Here is a 17569-nt window from a genome sequence, read left to right as displayed (position 1 = left end):
GCACAGAGTTGCTTTGTCTCCTGCTCTCTGAGTTTCTTCTCAGCAGCTGAGATCATCTCTGCATCTGAATTACTTTGTCTGAGCTTGCAAGAGTCTCAGTGTGAAGATGGCTTCAGTGCAGTGCCAAGAACCCTCTGCTTTCACTACTTAATAAGTAAACCAGGATCCTGATCAAAACACCTCCTGTGCATGAAATTCCTGATTTGGACAGAAACTGGGTGGGGATGCATTGATTTGGTTCAGAGTCTTAATTCCCTGTTTCTGCTGAACTCCAGCCAGGTCTGCTTCTTGTAAAGTTTGGCGCCGGGTTGTCCTCTCTGTGTAGAGCCTCTGAATAAATATGTGCTGGGGGAAGCCCTGCTCGGTGGGGGCTCAGGCTGTACGTGTCTCAAGGCCACAGGGGGGAGTGAGCTCCGGCTGCCCCACTCTCAGCAGTCACCGGGCATTGGTAAGCAGCCCACATGTTTCTTCTGGACAAATGCTGCAGTGTTTGGAGATGAAGCGAGGCCAATGGAGGCTGTGCAGTAGCGTGGATGCAGAGCAAACCATGGTTCTTGTTGATGTAATTCTGTTAAGAGAGCAATTTAGAGAACCAGAGCCTATGAGGGGCAATTTGCAGGACCGGGCTGGGCTGATTCTCCTCATATTCTTCCTAAGGGAGAAAAACCTCCTAAAAAGATCTCAGGTCCCCCAGTTTGCATCCCCCTCCTTGCAGGCATGTCCTGGGGGGATATTGTGAGTGTCCCCCTGGGATCCCAACTGCATTTCCTACCCAACCCAGGGCTCATGCCCCCCTTTCTCCTTTCCCTTCTCTATGCCAATTAAAATCCAGCTCATCTCCAGGTGGCCCCCAGGTTATGTTATCCATGGGACAGCTTACATGTATTCCCATGCTCCTCACTTTTTTTCCTTTCCTCCTCATGCTGCCTCTGCTTTCCCACCCACCATAGCTGTTATGGAAGGAGCTGCTAGTGCCATGCTCGGAGGAAAGGCACTTAAACTGCCCAAGGATGTTCAAAGCATCCAGGAGACCTGAGCCACAGTGGGGCTGTTGGGGAGCACCTGATGAGGAGGGGGTGTGTCGCTGGAGCCATGCCATAAAACTTTAATGAGTTCGAGGAGGCAGAACCTTCAATAAATCCCATCTGTGTTTGGAAAGCTGCAGGAGGATGGGAGAAATTTCCCTTCTGTTGGTAACTAAGGAAGATATTAAATAACAGCTCCTCAGGGACAAACATTTCAAAGCCAGGATAGGCAGATAACCCGCATATTGGAAGCTTTAAAGAGCTCGCTGAGCCTTGGCGTATGGGGAGTTTCTAGAAAGCTGGAAGGTTTTTGACATTGTCTCAGTAGCAAACAGGCAAGTGGCGTAGCAGTGAGCCAGGTAGTGTGACGTCTATTGCCACGCAAGCAGGTTGAAGTGGGGAGCACATCCATCCACCAGCAATCCTTTCCTTGATTTGAGCCTCTTAAAAATTTACGGCTGGCGTCACAGCCTGATTTAGAGATGGCACATCTTCAGTTGCTGTGCAAGAGCGTGTTCTTCCCATCACCTCTTATGACCCTCCCGAAATACCCATGCATCCTGTAGGAATCTGCAGGGCGAAAGCTCAGGTGTCAAGGCTGGGAGTGGGATTAGCGTAATTTAGCATGATTTATCAAGAAAATAGACCCCATCAGGCAGATGGGATTTTATTCTTCAAGGTTACAGCTTTTCCTGTTCAGGGTAACAAGATCTCTGTTCTAGACTTCTGTCAAGTGTTTAAACTGCATGAGGTTTTGATTAAAGAAGTGGTTGCACAGGGACCTGAGCTGACAACGCCTGGCTCCTGATGGATGCGTATCTCTTGGTTCATTTATTTTTAATTTCCCTTCCTTTTCTCCTTCTTTAGAGACTAGAGAAGCCTGCCAAGTGGATAAGAAGTGCCTGAGTGGGGTGGAGGGGGAGTTTGCAGGCGCTGGCAGCCCAATTTCACCTCCTTCTGACCACTTCTTGCTAAATCGAGAGGAAGGTGCCTGCCTAAACCTCCCCCCACTGCTGGGAGCTGTCAGGATTAAGACCTCCAGGAGCCAAACCCAGAAACTTTCTGGGGGCAGGAGAAAAATGCCTTATGCTGTGGGATTTCAGCAGCTCTGGCTGCTCGTCTCACAGAAGGGAAAGATTGAGAGGTGGCTTGATTGTAGTGTGTTAGTACCTGGCTGGGGAAAGGAAATTGCAGGGTAAGAAATAGCTGCCAGCCGGCAGCAGGGCGAGGGCTGGGGCGGGCTGCTGGCAGAGGGGGGCCCTGCACAGCTTTGTGCATTGAGTGCAGGGCGGGATTGAGTAGATGAGCCAGCTGGAGTGGGTGATTTAATGGTCTCTTCTGGCCTTAAAATTCTGCAAATCTGCAAGAGCTTCGTGAGCTCCCTGAAAAGCCTTTGCCTGCATGTAGCTGTGGGTAAGAACACGAAAACAGCCCTCAACCATCTTCTGGAAAGTGCTTTGAGATCCTGTTGTAGCAGCCGTGGCACGGTGACAATGATTATCTGCTTATAACAGATGCTAGATCAATAGCAGAGCTTCAAGCTACGCTGCAAGGCAATTGACTGCAGAAAGCAATTCTTTCTTGGGGTAAAGCTGGCCTTGCAACAAGGCTCAGATTCATTCTTACAACTCCAGTCTTAAAATGTCACCACCAGCTCTGATGTCTTTCATCCTTTGTGCTGGGAGAGAATGCACATTATTCATAATTGGACTCTCTACCAGGCAGGAATAGCCGTTTTCATTTCCTACAATGCCTGAGAAACAGTGAGGATTTGCTTTTTTTCTTTGCTTTTTTTTTTTCCCCCTTCCCCAAACAGCACTTAGTGGCAGTTTTATTCTGAGTGACTCGGTAACGCTTCCCACTCAGGCGGTGGTGGCTTTGGAGTGTTGCTGTAATCATGTTGTGAGAGAGCAGCATTGATTCCCTTGGCTACCTCGTAACGAACGCCCCAGGACTGTTGTGAGTTCACCATCCCCAGGCCAGATCTGTAGCATTGCACCTGTTTGGCTGCTAAATTTAGTGTTTCCAGTGTGTCAACATCGCTGAGAGACACATAACAGGTTCCAAAACCGGGTCACATCCTCCAGCCTGCTGGCTGGAGTGACACAATTAGGAGCACCGTCATCCTGGGGAAGAGACACATCCTGCAGCCCAGCACCACTGCCCTTTTCCCTTCAGAATGCCAGACTGCTGCTTTAACCCTACAGGCTGCTGGCAGCCAGGCTGGAGTAAGTCAGAGCATGTACAAAAAAATACATTGAAGCTAAAAGCTAAATACATTGTGCATCAGAGGATTATGTATAGGCTCTAGAGCTTCCTCTCTGTTCCCTTCCATTCCTATCCAGCATACTGCAGCAAAGCACTGTCCTGCAGATGAGATGCTGCTCAGTATTGTTAGTCTGTGAAACTACAAGTCTATGTCCACCTACATCCAATGGGACAGAACAAAAAAATGCAGCAAGAAGCAAAAAAGAATGTGGTATTTTCTATCCATGCAGGGAGATATGAAAGCCTACTGAGCAGCCCAGGGCTTTCGTAGCATTTCTGCCCAGCACCAAAGCTTGGGGCTGGTGCCTTTGGGCTCCTGAGTAGGAATCCCAGCTCCTTTGATGTTGGCTGTACTGGGACTGTGCAAGAGCTTCAGGCAGTTTCCTGCCACAGTCACAGATTGAGTTCAGTGTTCTCCAGCTGTTTAGCAGAAACCTGCCCAATTCCCAGAAAGACAGGATCTCCCAAAATACGTTGCTCTGACGAAGAAAGACAGAGACACACAGTCTGCTGGGGCATAGAGGTCAGGCTGCATTTAGGCTGCTGGCGCTCAGGGATAGCACTGTGGTTAAAGCATGCCCTCCCTATTTCTGGTTTTCTCGCCCCTTGATGAACTCAGAGGGGACCCATCTCCAGCTGCTCACATGGCTGTAGGAAATGAGTGGTATAGCAGGTTAGTAAATGAGTCCAGAAAAGCCCTCCTTTTGTTTTCCACCTGTATTTTATTCCTTATGGCAGGGGTAGCTGGAAATGGCACTTGGCAGAAGAATCCCACATTCCTGGTCTCATGCATGAAACCAGGTGGCTCAGCAGCCCAATCACAGCAGTGTGAGCTGGGCACTGGTTGCTGGTAAATATCAGGAGCCTCGTTTCAGTTAAACAAATACCAGCAACTCCCAGTGCTGCCTGCCTGGGCTCCCTCCCTTACTTCCCTCTTTCTAAGGCATCCTCATAAAGCTTTAAACCTGCTGTACTCTAACCTGGAGACAAACAGTACTGGTGCGTGATGTTGCTGGAGGACACTGTGGCTATGAAGCCTTCCAGCAGTGGTTGGGGTTGGTGCATTGCAGAAATAGCACTGTTCCAGACAGGCTGTCCAGAGCAAGGGGTTTAATTTTGGAGGGTGGCCCTGGAATAGCCCTTCCCAGCAATGTGCTGGGTGGTTTTCCTTTTCCCTGTCAAGCCATCCTCTGTGCTTGCTCATATGCAGGGAAAGAGGGGCAACTCTCTTTGAAAGTTAAGAATTAGGTTGCTAGAAAAGCTGGCAGCCCAAGGCCCTCACAGCAGTGTGCATCTTACATTAAACTCTCCTCATCTCCCAGCAAATTCTGGGCCAAGAGGGACTGACAGGAGCCCTTGATTTTCCCATGTGACACTGCAATCACAAACCTCTTCAGTGCATTACTGAGCTGTCCAAACTTGACAATGTCTTGCTTTTTCTCTCCCTGCAAACCCCTTTTCTTTCCCTCTCTTCACTCCTTCAGACCGAGGATAATGCAGCCGTGGGTTCGTTCTGCAGGTCAGGACGTGCAAGCAGCATCCTTATCTGGTTGAAGGGCTTTCACTCGCAGTCTGCGTGGGCACATTCATTTTTGGTGTGATCCTTTTTGCGCTTTTGGGAAGAAAAGTCTGAAGTGGGTTGAAATGAAGATGGGTTTTAGCAATTTTCTCTGCATTCAGCTGTTGCAGGAAAGTCTGACCATCAGGGCTCGTGGAACACCTTCGTCACCTCCTTTGTGCGGTGGGAGGTTTGCTCATTATCTGATTTGTGCTTCTCTTAAAAAGGAAAATGTAATTGTAGCAGCTCCTTGCCATAAAAGAACAAAGACAATTTCAGGGAAGGAAAAGTTCCATGCAGCTTCTATGATCCTTTACAGTACTCTGTCTACTTTTCTCGCCTCCAGCATCAGCTCTTTACAGCCTGATGTTATCCATGACCACCTCTGGCTTGAGCCTCTTCCTTGCTATAGAAATTCCCCTTGTACAAAGACCAAGTTGAGTTTCCTCACCATTCTGGGTGAAGGGGAGAAGGTCCCCAAATCACCCCACATTGCCGTGATGTTTCTATTCTTGCCTCTTCCTCCAGAGCTGTGTTTTCTATGGTGAGTCCAAGAGTAGATGCTTAATCTGTAAAATCCCACTGAGGATTTTGCCCTGGGAAAAAGAAAAACCAAAAGCCTTCAGTTCAGGTGTGGATTGGGGTGAGAGACTGATATTTTTCCAGCTCTCTCATGTTCCAGATTGATCTTGGAGTTCAGATAGCCCTGAGGTGGAGAGCCAAAGTTTTCTACAAGGTTTCAAGTGAAATAATAAAAATCTATATGCTCACAGTGGTGAGAAGGAAGCTGTGATGTGTGCCAAGCATCAGACATGAAGAAATTATCTCCTCCACCTCCCATTGCCATGGTGAGTACAGCTGCATATACATGCGTAACAGCACTGGAGTGATCCCAAATCAGATCATCTTGGGGCACGCTTGGCTGTTCATACTAAAACAGAATGACCTCAGACGAGATACAGTATTTTTAACTATGAAGCATTCCTACTAAGTGCCCTTTCCTGTTTATTTTTACCAGGACATTGTTTTAATGACTGTAGAGTTACTCATTTGATTCCCAAGGCTGGAGAGCAGAAATGAATTAGTTTCATTTCAAGACTTAGTCGTACAGTCATTTTCCAGAGATTGATGTACTCGGAAGCCAAAGTGAATGCATTGCCCAATTGAGGAACATTTCTTTCCTGCCTGTAGCCGTCAGCAGAGACAGGCATGAGCGTCGGTTCCTGGTATAGATGCTGCTGGCTTGTTGCAAGGGTACATGGTGCAGATGCACTCAGCCTCGCCATCCACAGCCATGCACAGCTGTTGGTCCATCCTGTGCTTTGGTACAGATGCATGGAGCGCATGCAACAAGGTTTGGGCATTGTGCATGGCTTGCATACACATCTCAGCACTGGGCTTTATGCTTCAAAACAGAGATCCTTTGCAGTTCAGAGCTGGGGACCATCAGTTGTTTGCTTGCCTTTGGGGTTATGTTTCCTGCACTAAACAAAAGCCTACAAGCATATGGTTACATCTGGTGCCTCCCATAAGCACCCATAGGAACCACCAGCACACCCAAGGGGTTTGGTTATTGCATTTAACCCTTCAGATTGTTATTCCACTTCACTTGTCGGTTTAATAAGCAGCTCCATGACTTGCATCAACCTCACTCCTTTGGAACCCAGACAAAGGTGGAAACACTGATTACAAATTTGAGATGAGCCCATTCATTGCTACATTACTTCCCAAAGCAGCCAAAAAAAGGCTTTTCTGGGCTGGGGTCCTGCTTGTTGTGCTGGGCTGTGTGAACATCTCATCCCCAAGGACAGAGGAACAGAGCTCAGCTGCCTGCGTTACATAAAGATCACATTGTCCCTCTCTATTGTTGGCCACTGGGACGACAGCAGCATCACAAACATACGTGTCCTCGGCGCCGTGGGAAATGTTCCCAGGGAAGGCTTAACACAGAGCATAGAACACGATACTCTGAGCACTGCAAGGATGGGGCTGAGGCCGCACCGCAGAGCAGCGAGTACCCATCTTCCAGCGAACTCTCACTACTTTGTGAAGGGGTGTTGGGTTTCCATTGCATTTTGTGCTCTACCAGGTATATTTATTCTCCCTCCGCCCTCCCACTGTGGCCTCTGGGAGAGCGATGAGTGAGAACATGCTGTCCAGAAGGATGGGTGTGTTGGGAGTCCTTATTAGCAGACTTATTCCAGAGAATTAAGCCCTAATTTCATAAAAGGGCACAGAGAGAGTGACTACAGCTGTGGGAGAAGCAGACCAGCTTTGTGTGTTGTTTGCAAACAGGACAAGAAGTCCTGATCCCAGACTGTTGGTCCTGCCCATTATGGCATTACAACCAATAATTGTAATAACTCCCTACTTTTTAAAACAAAAATAACAAAGTAGTTCACAAGCAGCCAGTCCTGCCTCCTTGTGCTGTCACTTCTTCCTTCGCTTGTTTTGTTTATGTGCTTGGGAAGGGCTTTACAATGTTCCTGATCATCTTCCATGTCACCTTTTGGCAACCCCGCTGCACAATGTGCCTCTGCAACGCCCGTCATTGTTTCTCCCTGAATTAATTGTTCTATGTAATTGCGACCTGCTGCAGGACACTGCCTTGCTCTATTAAAAGGAGTGATGCTAATGAAGAACATTGGGTACCACGTTACAGGAGAGCAAGGCTCGACTCACTGGGATGCGTACTCTGCGTTCTGTTATTGCCAGCCCGGGCAGAAATGGTGTTTCTGTCTCTCATCAGTCACTGGCTAATGACTGTAATTTTTACTTGCTGAGGAACTCTGGGTATAATGGTCTTTATTAACAGATATAGGAGATGTTACCAGACCTGCATTACGGGCAAAGAGGAAGAAAACAATCTCTGCGTGGAGGCAATTTCATTATTTATTTGTAGCAATAGGAGTGATCCTGAATTAGTGTCAGATTCAACAGTGTGGCTAATGAGCAGGGTTGAGCTGGAATACAAGCAAACCTATTAACAGCAGCAAACTGCAAAGATGATGCCTGGGCCTGCAAACCCCCACAGCAAACAGAAGATCTCAGTCAGCACGTGAGGCTGTGTTTGTGTGCTGATGTGTTTGCATCTTGAGATGCTCCTGCTTGTGAATCCCCTCCAGCCCTCCTCCAGTCCCACTCTCCTTTACTATCTCCCATTACTCTTGTATGTTGAATGAGCTGGAGCCTCTGATTTAATCTTTAAGACAACAGAGTCTAAGTATCTCCACTGCCGTGGGCTATGACTGCTGGAAGAATTGCTTGTCTTGAAACAGTGTGACATCCAGCTTTGGTTTTCAGCCCTGAGTGGCACATCTGCAGGTTGGGGACATGGTTGGGAATGCTGTGACAGAGCTGGCTGCTGCACTGCAATACAGGTCATGTAGGAGAGCACAAAGCCATAGCATTTGCTGACATCTCCGGGGCAGCTTTATAGCAGTCAGTCTCTTTGCAATTAATCAGAGGCTTCAAGAAATGTCAGAACCGTTAGCTGACCTCAATCTCCTTTTACCTGGAACCAGAGAAGGCTTGTCTCAGCTCGCTAAGAGGATATTTCTTACACAGGATGCATTTGCTGAAGACTGTCCATTTTTATTCCAGCTGGAATAACTGGGTTTAATCTGACTGGCTTTATTTGCAGCTGTTACAGGGGTTTAGGCTGCAGGTTTGCAGCAGTGATTGGAAAGCTTTGGAGAGCAGAGTGGATGCTTTGTGACAAAGATAGAAAGCTTTGTGCCCTTGTCTAAAACCAAGCCCAAGGCACTGAAATCTGCAGAGACTTCAGAAAGACTTGACCTCAGCCCTGCGGATCAGTTGTGATCCTGGGCCTGATTTGGAAACAACAGAGCAGAGTGGAGGTGCGAAAATAGAAGGGAAGTCTTAAAAAAGAGAGACGTTGGCTGCCTCGTACCGTGGCATTTGTACTGAGCGCTTGCTGACAGTGTGGTGCAGCACAGAGCTTCTCTTTACATATCGATGCCAGATCAAACATCGTCAGTGCTATTGTTGGAGCGCTTTGTTTAAAAATGGGTCTTCTGGGCAGATGGCCGGGTTCAGAGCAGCGTCTGTGTGTATAGCACTTCAGGCACCTTCCCCTGCTTTGCTTACTTATTGCTGCGGGAGTATGAGCAACAGAAAATAAAACAAGCAAGTACAGGATGTGAGATGGGCAGAGCAGTCTTAATCACCGAGAGACCGACGTGCACCTTTGCTTCCAGTCGGCTTGGGAAGGTGCCTGCTTGACAGAGTGCCTGAGCAAAGTCAGACCTGTTTTTCTCAAGGAAAACGCTCCAAAAAATGTATGAAAATATGAGATATGTGGTTTTCTGGCTCAGGATGAGTGTGAGCCAAGACATCTGAGCACAGAAGATGCGAAAAATAAAATGTGCAAAATCCCATCAGGGAAAAACGCTTCCTCATCCTGCGTGCAAGATGCTCATCTGGCACCTGAGCTGCTCATCCGAGATGGGTCCCTGTGGGCTGCAGCCCTGGGTGCTGGTGCAGGTGCAGCCTTCTCCTGTCGCTGCCCTCAGGAGCTTATTTTGTTAGGATGCATTTTCAGTGTTGGGCCATCCACACCCCATCCCGGGCTGGGAATGGAAGGGCCTCCCACAGCCCATGCTGCGTTCTGGAGAAGTCATTATTTCACAACTGCTTTTTCCATGGGCCGTGTTGGCCGGCAGAGCCTGTTAGGGCTGCACAGCGTGATCCCTGCATGGGCTGGAGGAGCTGCTGGTAAGGGCTCCAGACGCCCGCTGCCAGAATTAATTAACACAGCTCATCCTGGGTTACGCAAAATCACCTGCCTTCAGCTTCCAGCTCCTCGAACATAAATCATGAGCTCCTTGCCTTGAGGAGAAGCTGTTCAGATTTTGTGTTGGAAATTGCTAGCAAGTACAGCCCATATTCCATGTCAGTTTTGTTTTTATTGAAGAGCAGAGGATATGGCTCATGGAACATTTGCAGACCCGGGCTGCCTTGGTGTTCGTTAAGTAGGGGCTTGTTTTTATTACAGTCAGCTAATGAGATGGTACTTTGACAAATCACATAAACACTATTAGACAAATGAAATTTATTATCTAACTGTTTATCATGAGTGGATTCAAGGTAAAGACTCGTGTGGAGGTAATCTCAAGGGACAGCTTTGAGGTAAAGCGTACCCAGTCCTTATGAAACCCTTATCTGTTTACCTGCCGACTCGTTTTCTTTTCCCAGCTCAAGGCCGTTAGCTGAGGTGACCTGTGCCATTTCAGTCCAATTACTTTCACTGGGGAAGGATGCGGGCTTTTTTTCTAGGCTAAACTCATCCATGCTTGAGACAAGCTGGGTTTCCATAGCGCACATCTTTCCAATTCTAAGTAAACAGTCGCTCTGTTCTTCTCCCTATGTGTCAAAGCCCTCAGACTGGATCCCGTTGACCCCTCATCTGCAGCACGCTGGCTTCTTCGGGGAACAGCCGCCAGCAGCAGCACTTCAGCACTAATTTCTTCCTCTTAACTCCCCCATTTCAGCGACAGCTTTGTCACAGTGACACAGATGAGTTCTGCAGCTCTGCTATACCTAATGCTGCCTGAGAGGAGTTGTCCTCATAGCCACCCAACACCCCACACCACCAAGGCTGGGTGGGTTTTGGAGAGAAGCCTGACCTGCTTTTAGCTTCTCAATATTTATCTTCTTTAGCCCTGGGTGCTCTCATTTTTTGCAACCTTTCATGCTTTCCACATGCATTTTTGTCCTTTGTGAAGCTATCTGTCACCTGTGCTCACAGCCGTGCTGCTCCAGCTGGCTGTTCCCATGCCGCAGTGCCTTTACGCAGCCAATCCACATACCACGTAGTCCTTCCTAAACCCTGCTGTTATTTCTTTTGGCAAGAACAAACAACAAATCCCCACACCCAAGGCCCATGAAAGGCAACGGAAAAGTCTTCTTGAGTCAAACCAACGTCTTCTTTTTGAAGCTCTGGCAGACACAGACCAGCTAAGCCTTTCCATTTGGCTGCGCCTTGCTGACAGCTGTTATTACCATCGTACAGATTGGGAAAGTGAGAAAACTGATTGCTGCAGCCTCCCGGGGTGGCCTTGGGACTTGTGTCAGGGCTCAGGGTGCCCAACACCCTCAGGCTCTGCCATCATCCCCATGCCCTGCTCCAAGTCTGTGTGTGTGGCACAAGCTGTCTCCCCCTGTCTCCATTGTCTGCTGCTCATTACTCCATGATTGCAGCAGCCCCTCTCTGGGAGCCAAGGGCACACTTCTGACCATGCTGCCTTAACTCTTCACTGAACACTGGGCTGGTACAGTATTTCCACCACTGCTCTCTGCCTCAGCTGCAGTGTCCTTTGGGAACGGGATGTTGGAAACCCCACTCTGTCCCCATCATGGGTCTGCACTGATCCTGGAGGTACTTTGACACTTGGATTCTGCCTATGTCTCATCTCCTCTTAATGCATTACCAAAAAAAAAAAAGGCATTTAGAAACCTAATCTCTGGCTTGTGTTGCCCTGTAGCTTCCATGAAAACTGTTAACATGGTGCCTGTCTCTTCTAATTCTCTGCAGTGTTTTAATTGCATGGACTGCAAGCTGCTGCTCCAGCACTAAGTGGGGGAACTTTGCAGGGCTTTAATCGTTTGCTAAAAAGCTTTCGGGCTCCATTACCATCTCATAGCATTCTGTAATTGAGTGCCTGGGAGTAAAGAAGCCTTCAGAGCAACAGCTCAGATCCTGGATCAGACAGTTTGAAGCTGCGGTGGCTTCCTGCAGTGCAGGAGGAATCAACTAAATGACACTGAGCCCTCTGGTGCAGTGGCAGGAGGCAGTGGGGCAGAAGGGGTCTCATAGCTCGGCAGGTGCAGGCTATGCAGTGCACAGATGCACGTGGCATTCAGTGCCAGTGCCAGTGATGGAGCACAGCTGAGAACTGGTGGCTCATAGCATACAAGAGGTGGATGAGGGATGTGTGAAGAACCAGCCTGCTAATGGCTGTGGGAAGGAGGACATCCGTTGTTCATCAGTGCTGCAGGGACAACAATCCTTCCTATCACCGCCACGGCTGCATGGGGAACGTGACTGAGGGGAGGTGACTGCTAATTGCTGCAGCGAGTCAAGGGCTGTTTAAGCAGCTAATTAATTCCTCCTAATCAGCCCTTGATCTGTTGAAAACTGCATGGCATTATCTCTTCTGCTGCAACACCTTGATAATTCCTGTCTTGAATGGCCTTCACGGAGAACATATTTAAATAAACTCAATAGAGATTTCAGACAGATAGCAACTATAATTACCAGCTTGTACAAATTAAACCATGGTTTGTTCTGTTCTTTTTCTCCTGCCTTCGCTGCCCAGAGCTCCTGCTAATCATGTTCTTGCTGCTGGTGGCACGCGGGTCCCCGGGGCGTTGCTGTGCGTGCCTTTGGAAAGCCTGCGCCGTGCCCAGTGCTGGGGTGGGAAGATGGGGCTGCATGTTGGTGTCCAGCATCCCCACCATGCTGCTCCTGGGCTGGGATGACAGGGAGTCTGGGAAGGGATACAGCAGCCTGGTGATGGAAATGCCACGTGTGGAAGGTGGCATGGTGCTCACCAGCATCAGCCCTGCCTGTTTTCCCCCTCCTGCTTCTGTTGTGGTTTTAATCTGAGATTTTCTTCCCTTGGGGCTGCAGGAACACTCAGGGAGGTGCCTCAAGGAGCCCAGGTTGGAGCTTGCAGCTTGACCAAGCAATGCTGCCTTTCCAGCACTCAACTATAAACCATCTGCATCGAGCTCAGTTTGTTAGGAAGGATAAGGTCAGGCCACACTCATTTCCTCTGCGGTCACTTGGGACAGCCATAGATGCTGCCTGCTCTGGCATTTGGCAAAGGTCAGCCAGCCCCAGTGCTGCCAGGCGTGCAGTGTGTGCATTTACACTGAGCCTGCTCAGTTATTCCTGCCCTGCCTCATTGCACCCTCCCTGCTCCATGTAATGCCTTAGTCAGAGTTTGGGTGCTCAGGCATATCTATTTTCTCCCATTTTTTAGACAAATGCAATAACTGCAAGCAAGGTCATTTTCTGGCACCCAGGCTGTGACAGAGAACAGAGAATGTCGTGCTGGTTTAATGAGGGAAAATGGATTTTTCATAGCAGGGGAACAGTTCTGTTCCCATGGTCTCTAAAGGTGAAATAGGAGTACCATCACATTTCCTGCCCTCTCCTCACTCTGTGAGCTGGCCAGGACACGTCTACCGCTGTAGGAGATGCTCACATGGCACCAACAAAGCTCACAGTCTGGATTTTACCAGCCCCAGCAGCAGCACGGAGCACAGTGCACATGGAGGACACGGCTGGGGCTGCCCAGGGGAGCACAGCCAGAAGGAGAGAGTTAAAAAATGTTGCTTAGGTCTCTCTTCTATGAAGGTTTTTGAGTTTGAGCTGAATTGTCCGGGCATCCAGGGCTCAGCCTATTAATGCATATCCTCTAGGAACTGGGGTGCATAGATGCTCCAGGGAACTGACTTTTCATTCTCTTGGCTTTTAATCCTGTATTCCTTGGTGAGTTGTTTTCTGGGCCCTATATGATGGAAAATGCTATGAGACAAGGTACAACAAGGGAGGTATCTCCTGTTCATTGTCATAGAATCATAGAATGCCTTAGGTTGGATGGGACCTTAAAGATCATCTAGAACGACCACAAAGGTCATCTAGACCAACCACTGACCCATCACCATCATGCCCTAAACCACGTCCCTAGGTGCTACATCTACCACAGAATAATAAAAGCATAGAGCATAGCATCATAGTCATCTTTTAGCCCGGAATAGTTCACTCACTCTGTGCCAACTGCTTGGTCAAGGCAAAGCATCCCCAAAAGCAGTCTGAGCCCTCTGATGCCTCAGTTTCCCTTTGTGAAGGAGAGCTGCTAATCCTTCCCAGGCATTCCACATGCCTAAATTCACCAGAGCCCACGCGGTGTTCTGGTGCTATGGCAATGGGGCAACGTGAGGACGTGACCAGCTGATTAGCATTGAGATGCAACACTGAGCCATTGGGGTATCTGGTTTCGTTCCCTACCTTTGGGGCAAGCCAGATATAGAAAGGGAGTCATGCAAAACAGAACGAAGTCTCTATTTCAAAGCCGGGGTTGAGCAAATTAAAATGTAGCATGTTCAAAAGCTCACTTCCTTGGATGGCAGACAAAAAAAATCAATTTCCTTGAAACAAATACTAAATATTAATGAGAGGATATGGTCTGCCATGCACAGAAAGCTGTAAAGAGCATTTCCCGTTGATCGACTGCAGAGGAGAGCTCATGAGATGAAATTGTTTTTCGAGCAGATATTTGTGGCCCGTCTCAAGGCGACTCGGGGAGGTTTACCCACCCAAAAAAAGAGAATAGGAAACTCAGAACATTTCCTTCTTCCTATCAGGGCAGCCACTGGGGATGTGTGCCTGTGCTTTCATTTTTGTTTTCACATTTGCCCAAGTGGATGGGGAGATGGTTGGTTTGGCGTGCACAGTGATCGGCACGGCGTTATGTAGGCAGGGAATGATGCCCAGGGAGGTGGAAAATGCTGAAAGCAGAGCTATTGGGACCCAGCAACAGCCAGCTGTGCAGCCATGTCTGCTCACTGGTTTATTTCTGTAATGAGCACTGGGGAAACATTCCATGATCTCTTAGAGCCATCAGCAAGCTTCCTAAAGTAAAAGCACAGGCCTTTGGAGGAAGTCTTGGGTTTTCTATTGTTTTAACTCTCGACTAAGGCAGGAAAGTTGATATTACTCTGTACCCAAACAAGGAGGCTGGAAAAAAAACACTTGGGCAACTGGCACATGGGGCTCCCCATCCTAATGCCAAGATCACTCGGGTTGCCTGGGCACGGTACTGGGAGCGTGGGCAGCCAAGGGAGCAGGCACAGCACCGGGAATAGCTGCAGCCATGGAGGATGCCAAAATCATCTCGTATCCATCATGCAGTAAATAAAAACACGTCGGCTTGTGATTCTGTAAAACCATAACGCCAGCTGCGTAACCGCAGGTTGAACAAGAGCTAATATTAGCCAGCAAATGACTAAAATTAGAAAAGCTGAACGAGCCAGAACTAATTAGCTGCTCAAGGAACAGAACCAGAACCGGAACAAATTAATTGTTAAGAATCTGGAATACCAGTGTGGGGCCCCTCAAGGAAGTGCAGGCTCTTGCTCGGTGGTGACTCGTGCCCGAGCTTCTGGGGTGCTTGAGAAGAGTCCCAGCTCTGTCCGAAAGCTGTGGCAACCCAAGAGGAGGTGATGCATTGGTGCACCAGAAGCAGCACCAACCCAGCTGCAACAGCTCTCGAGGGGCTCAGAAACATTCTCCAACCACCCTGTCTTGTTAACTATGAGCACTATGGCGAGGGGAATTAACGAGACCACCAGCAGAGCTCTGTTCAGCCTCACAGCGCTGCCAGCTCCGCTCCTGCCACTGGCTGAGATGCTCTGCAACCCTCCCGACACCAGCCAGGAGCTGCAGCCGTGCAAGCGCCTCTAGGATAATTTGCAGGGAATTAAGGAGCTCACATAGATAACGGGCACGTGGCCGCATTTCTTATCCGTGACTCAGTCACCTGTATGGTTACTTCTCTTCCTTTCCAAAGCCAGTAACTCACCCCATATTTCTTTTTCCCATCTCGCAGCGTTCAAACAGCAGCTCTCATTTTAGCAGCAGCATGACGCACGGTGTTTTAAATTCAATTTAGAATACAAACTATTTATACCAGCCAGAAAAAGGCAGCGAAGCAGCTCTCTCTGTCATGAGTGGATTTGTAATTTCGGAGCAATCATTGCATAACTAATTGAATCAGCTCTCAGCATGTGAAATCAGTGCCCTGCTTATCGGAGGTTTTCATCTCACTCCCCTCCCGAAGCCAACGGTCCCCCTCTACTTTGTGCTTCTGCATCAGCCTGGGAAGAAAGCAGCACCTGCAAAGCTGCCCTTCTCTGCTCGCTGCTTAAATGAAGCCAATAGATTACCAAATGCACTCAGAATAGCTGTATTATGGGTGCCCCCCAGAGCTGCCCAGGCTCCATGCGAGAGGCTGAAGTATTTCTGAAGCTAATGAAGAGCCAAGCATGTCTGAGAAGCAAATTGATGTTCAGCCGTTCCCCTGACTCCCACCGCTTGCTTCATTGCCTGGGTGTGCTTGGATTGGCTTGAATTCAGGGTCTGATCCAAACCATAGAATCGCAGAATTATAGAATGGCTAAGGTTGAAAGGGGCCTTAAAGTTCCTAGTTCGGGGTTCAATCCTAGACGGGGTTCAATCCACTAGATCAGGCTGCCCAGGGCCCCCATTCAGGCTGGCCTTGGGCACCTCCAGGAATGGGGCACATACAGCTTCTCTGAGAGAAGGAGGGCCACAGTACAGGACCTGAAAATGAAACCTAGAAGAATCACAGAATCACAGAATCACAGAATTACCCAGGTTGGAAGGGACCTCAAGGATCATGTAGGCTCCACACCTGGACACAGTACTCCAGATGGGGCCTCACAAGAGCAGAGTAGAGAGGGACGATCACCTCCCTATCCCTGCTGACCACCCCTCTCCTGATGGAGCCCAGGATCCCATTTGCTTTCAGGGCTGCCAGAGCGCACTGCTGGCTCATGTTAAGTTTCTCAAGAGACAGTAAATATACCGACAGTATTTTGAGGGATACAGAAAGGCAGAAAAGTTAGTCATGTGAAGACTTCGGTCTGGTTTGGGGTGAAGATCCTGGTTGTGGTGACTTGGGTGGATGCAGACTTTCAGTTTTGGGGAGCAGTTCCAGCCACCTCCGTACAGCAGCATCTTGGAGTGTGAAGGACACCTCACTTTGGGCAGTGGGCCATCAGCTTCTGCTTCTCTGTAAAGCCTGGAGCTCTTTTGGAAGTGGGTTGGGAGGAATTACCCCTGCCAGGTGTGTTCGCACAGCTGGATGTAGATCACAGAGCATGGAAAACCAGACCAGGGTGTTCAACGCCTGCTCTGGGATCTGCTTTCCTTCTTTCTTGCAGGAGAGCAATGCCAGGAGCCTGTTGGTTTCAGTGGCTCTGGGACAGCCTTGGCAGTGCTGTCAGCTGCATTGGGTGCCTGTTATACGAGCCAGGGGACCCCTAAGGCTGATGTAAAGGAGGCTTTCTGAGAGCCAGTGCTCAGTGCTGCTGGCTTGTATAGTGGACAGGGAGATGTTGGCATGGTTAGAACCAGGCTTTCCTCCCAGGCTTCATTTAAGCCAAGTCAAATCAGTAATCCCTGCTTGCTTCTCACACAAAGCAGTGGAGAATGTGCTCTCTGAGCAGTAGTGGGGCCGTGCACCTCTAATCACCCCTTCTGTTCTGTTGTCTCTCCAGGTAGCAAGATGGGAGCACAAAACGCAGGCACTCAGCCGAGGCTTTGGCTCTCCACACACCGCCTGCTACTGCTTGGGCACTGTTATCCTGCTGCTCAACTGTGTGCGCAGCCACTGGTAAGGAACTCACTCTACTGCTATGCATAAATGCAAAGAAATGCAACTACAAGGCAGGCTGATGAGGGACATCTGCTCTGCAGTGTTGTATCCAGCCTGTCTATCAGCCTTATGTGCTGTTGGTTTATGCCTTCAGCCAAATTTATTCTGGGATTTGGAGTTCTGCTGGCAAGCAGAGGGATGAGATAGGGTAGCTATGTTCAGGAGAGCAAACCATCAGCATCAACAGCCATCAGATACCTCTCGGGGTTGTTTCCCTTACCCTGTGT

At 48.9% G+C, this 17569-nt stretch overlaps 1 protein-coding gene across 4 annotated transcripts in view; it reads left to right on the top strand.

Moving 5' to 3' along the window:
* Positions 1-17569, top strand: part of PEMT (phosphatidylethanolamine N-methyltransferase) — a 37792-nt gene that overhangs the window by 4934 nt on the left and 15289 nt on the right. For all 4 annotated transcript variants that reach the window (XM_015876651.2, XM_015876648.2, XM_015876649.2 and 1 more), the window contains one exon: positions 17185-17300. In XM_015876651.2, coding sequence (XP_015732137.1) covers positions 17185-17300 — 116 coding nt within the window. The remainder of the gene's footprint in view (positions 1-17184; positions 17301-17569) is intronic.

The sequence above is a fragment of the Coturnix japonica genome, chromosome 14, assembly GCF_001577835.2.
Source record: "Coturnix japonica isolate 7356 chromosome 14, Coturnix japonica 2.1, whole genome shotgun sequence".
Classification (NCBI taxonomy): Eukaryota; Metazoa; Chordata; class Aves; order Galliformes; family Phasianidae; genus Coturnix; species Coturnix japonica.
Note: the sequence above shows the minus strand (reverse complement) of the source record. Positions and strands in the feature narration are given on the sequence as shown.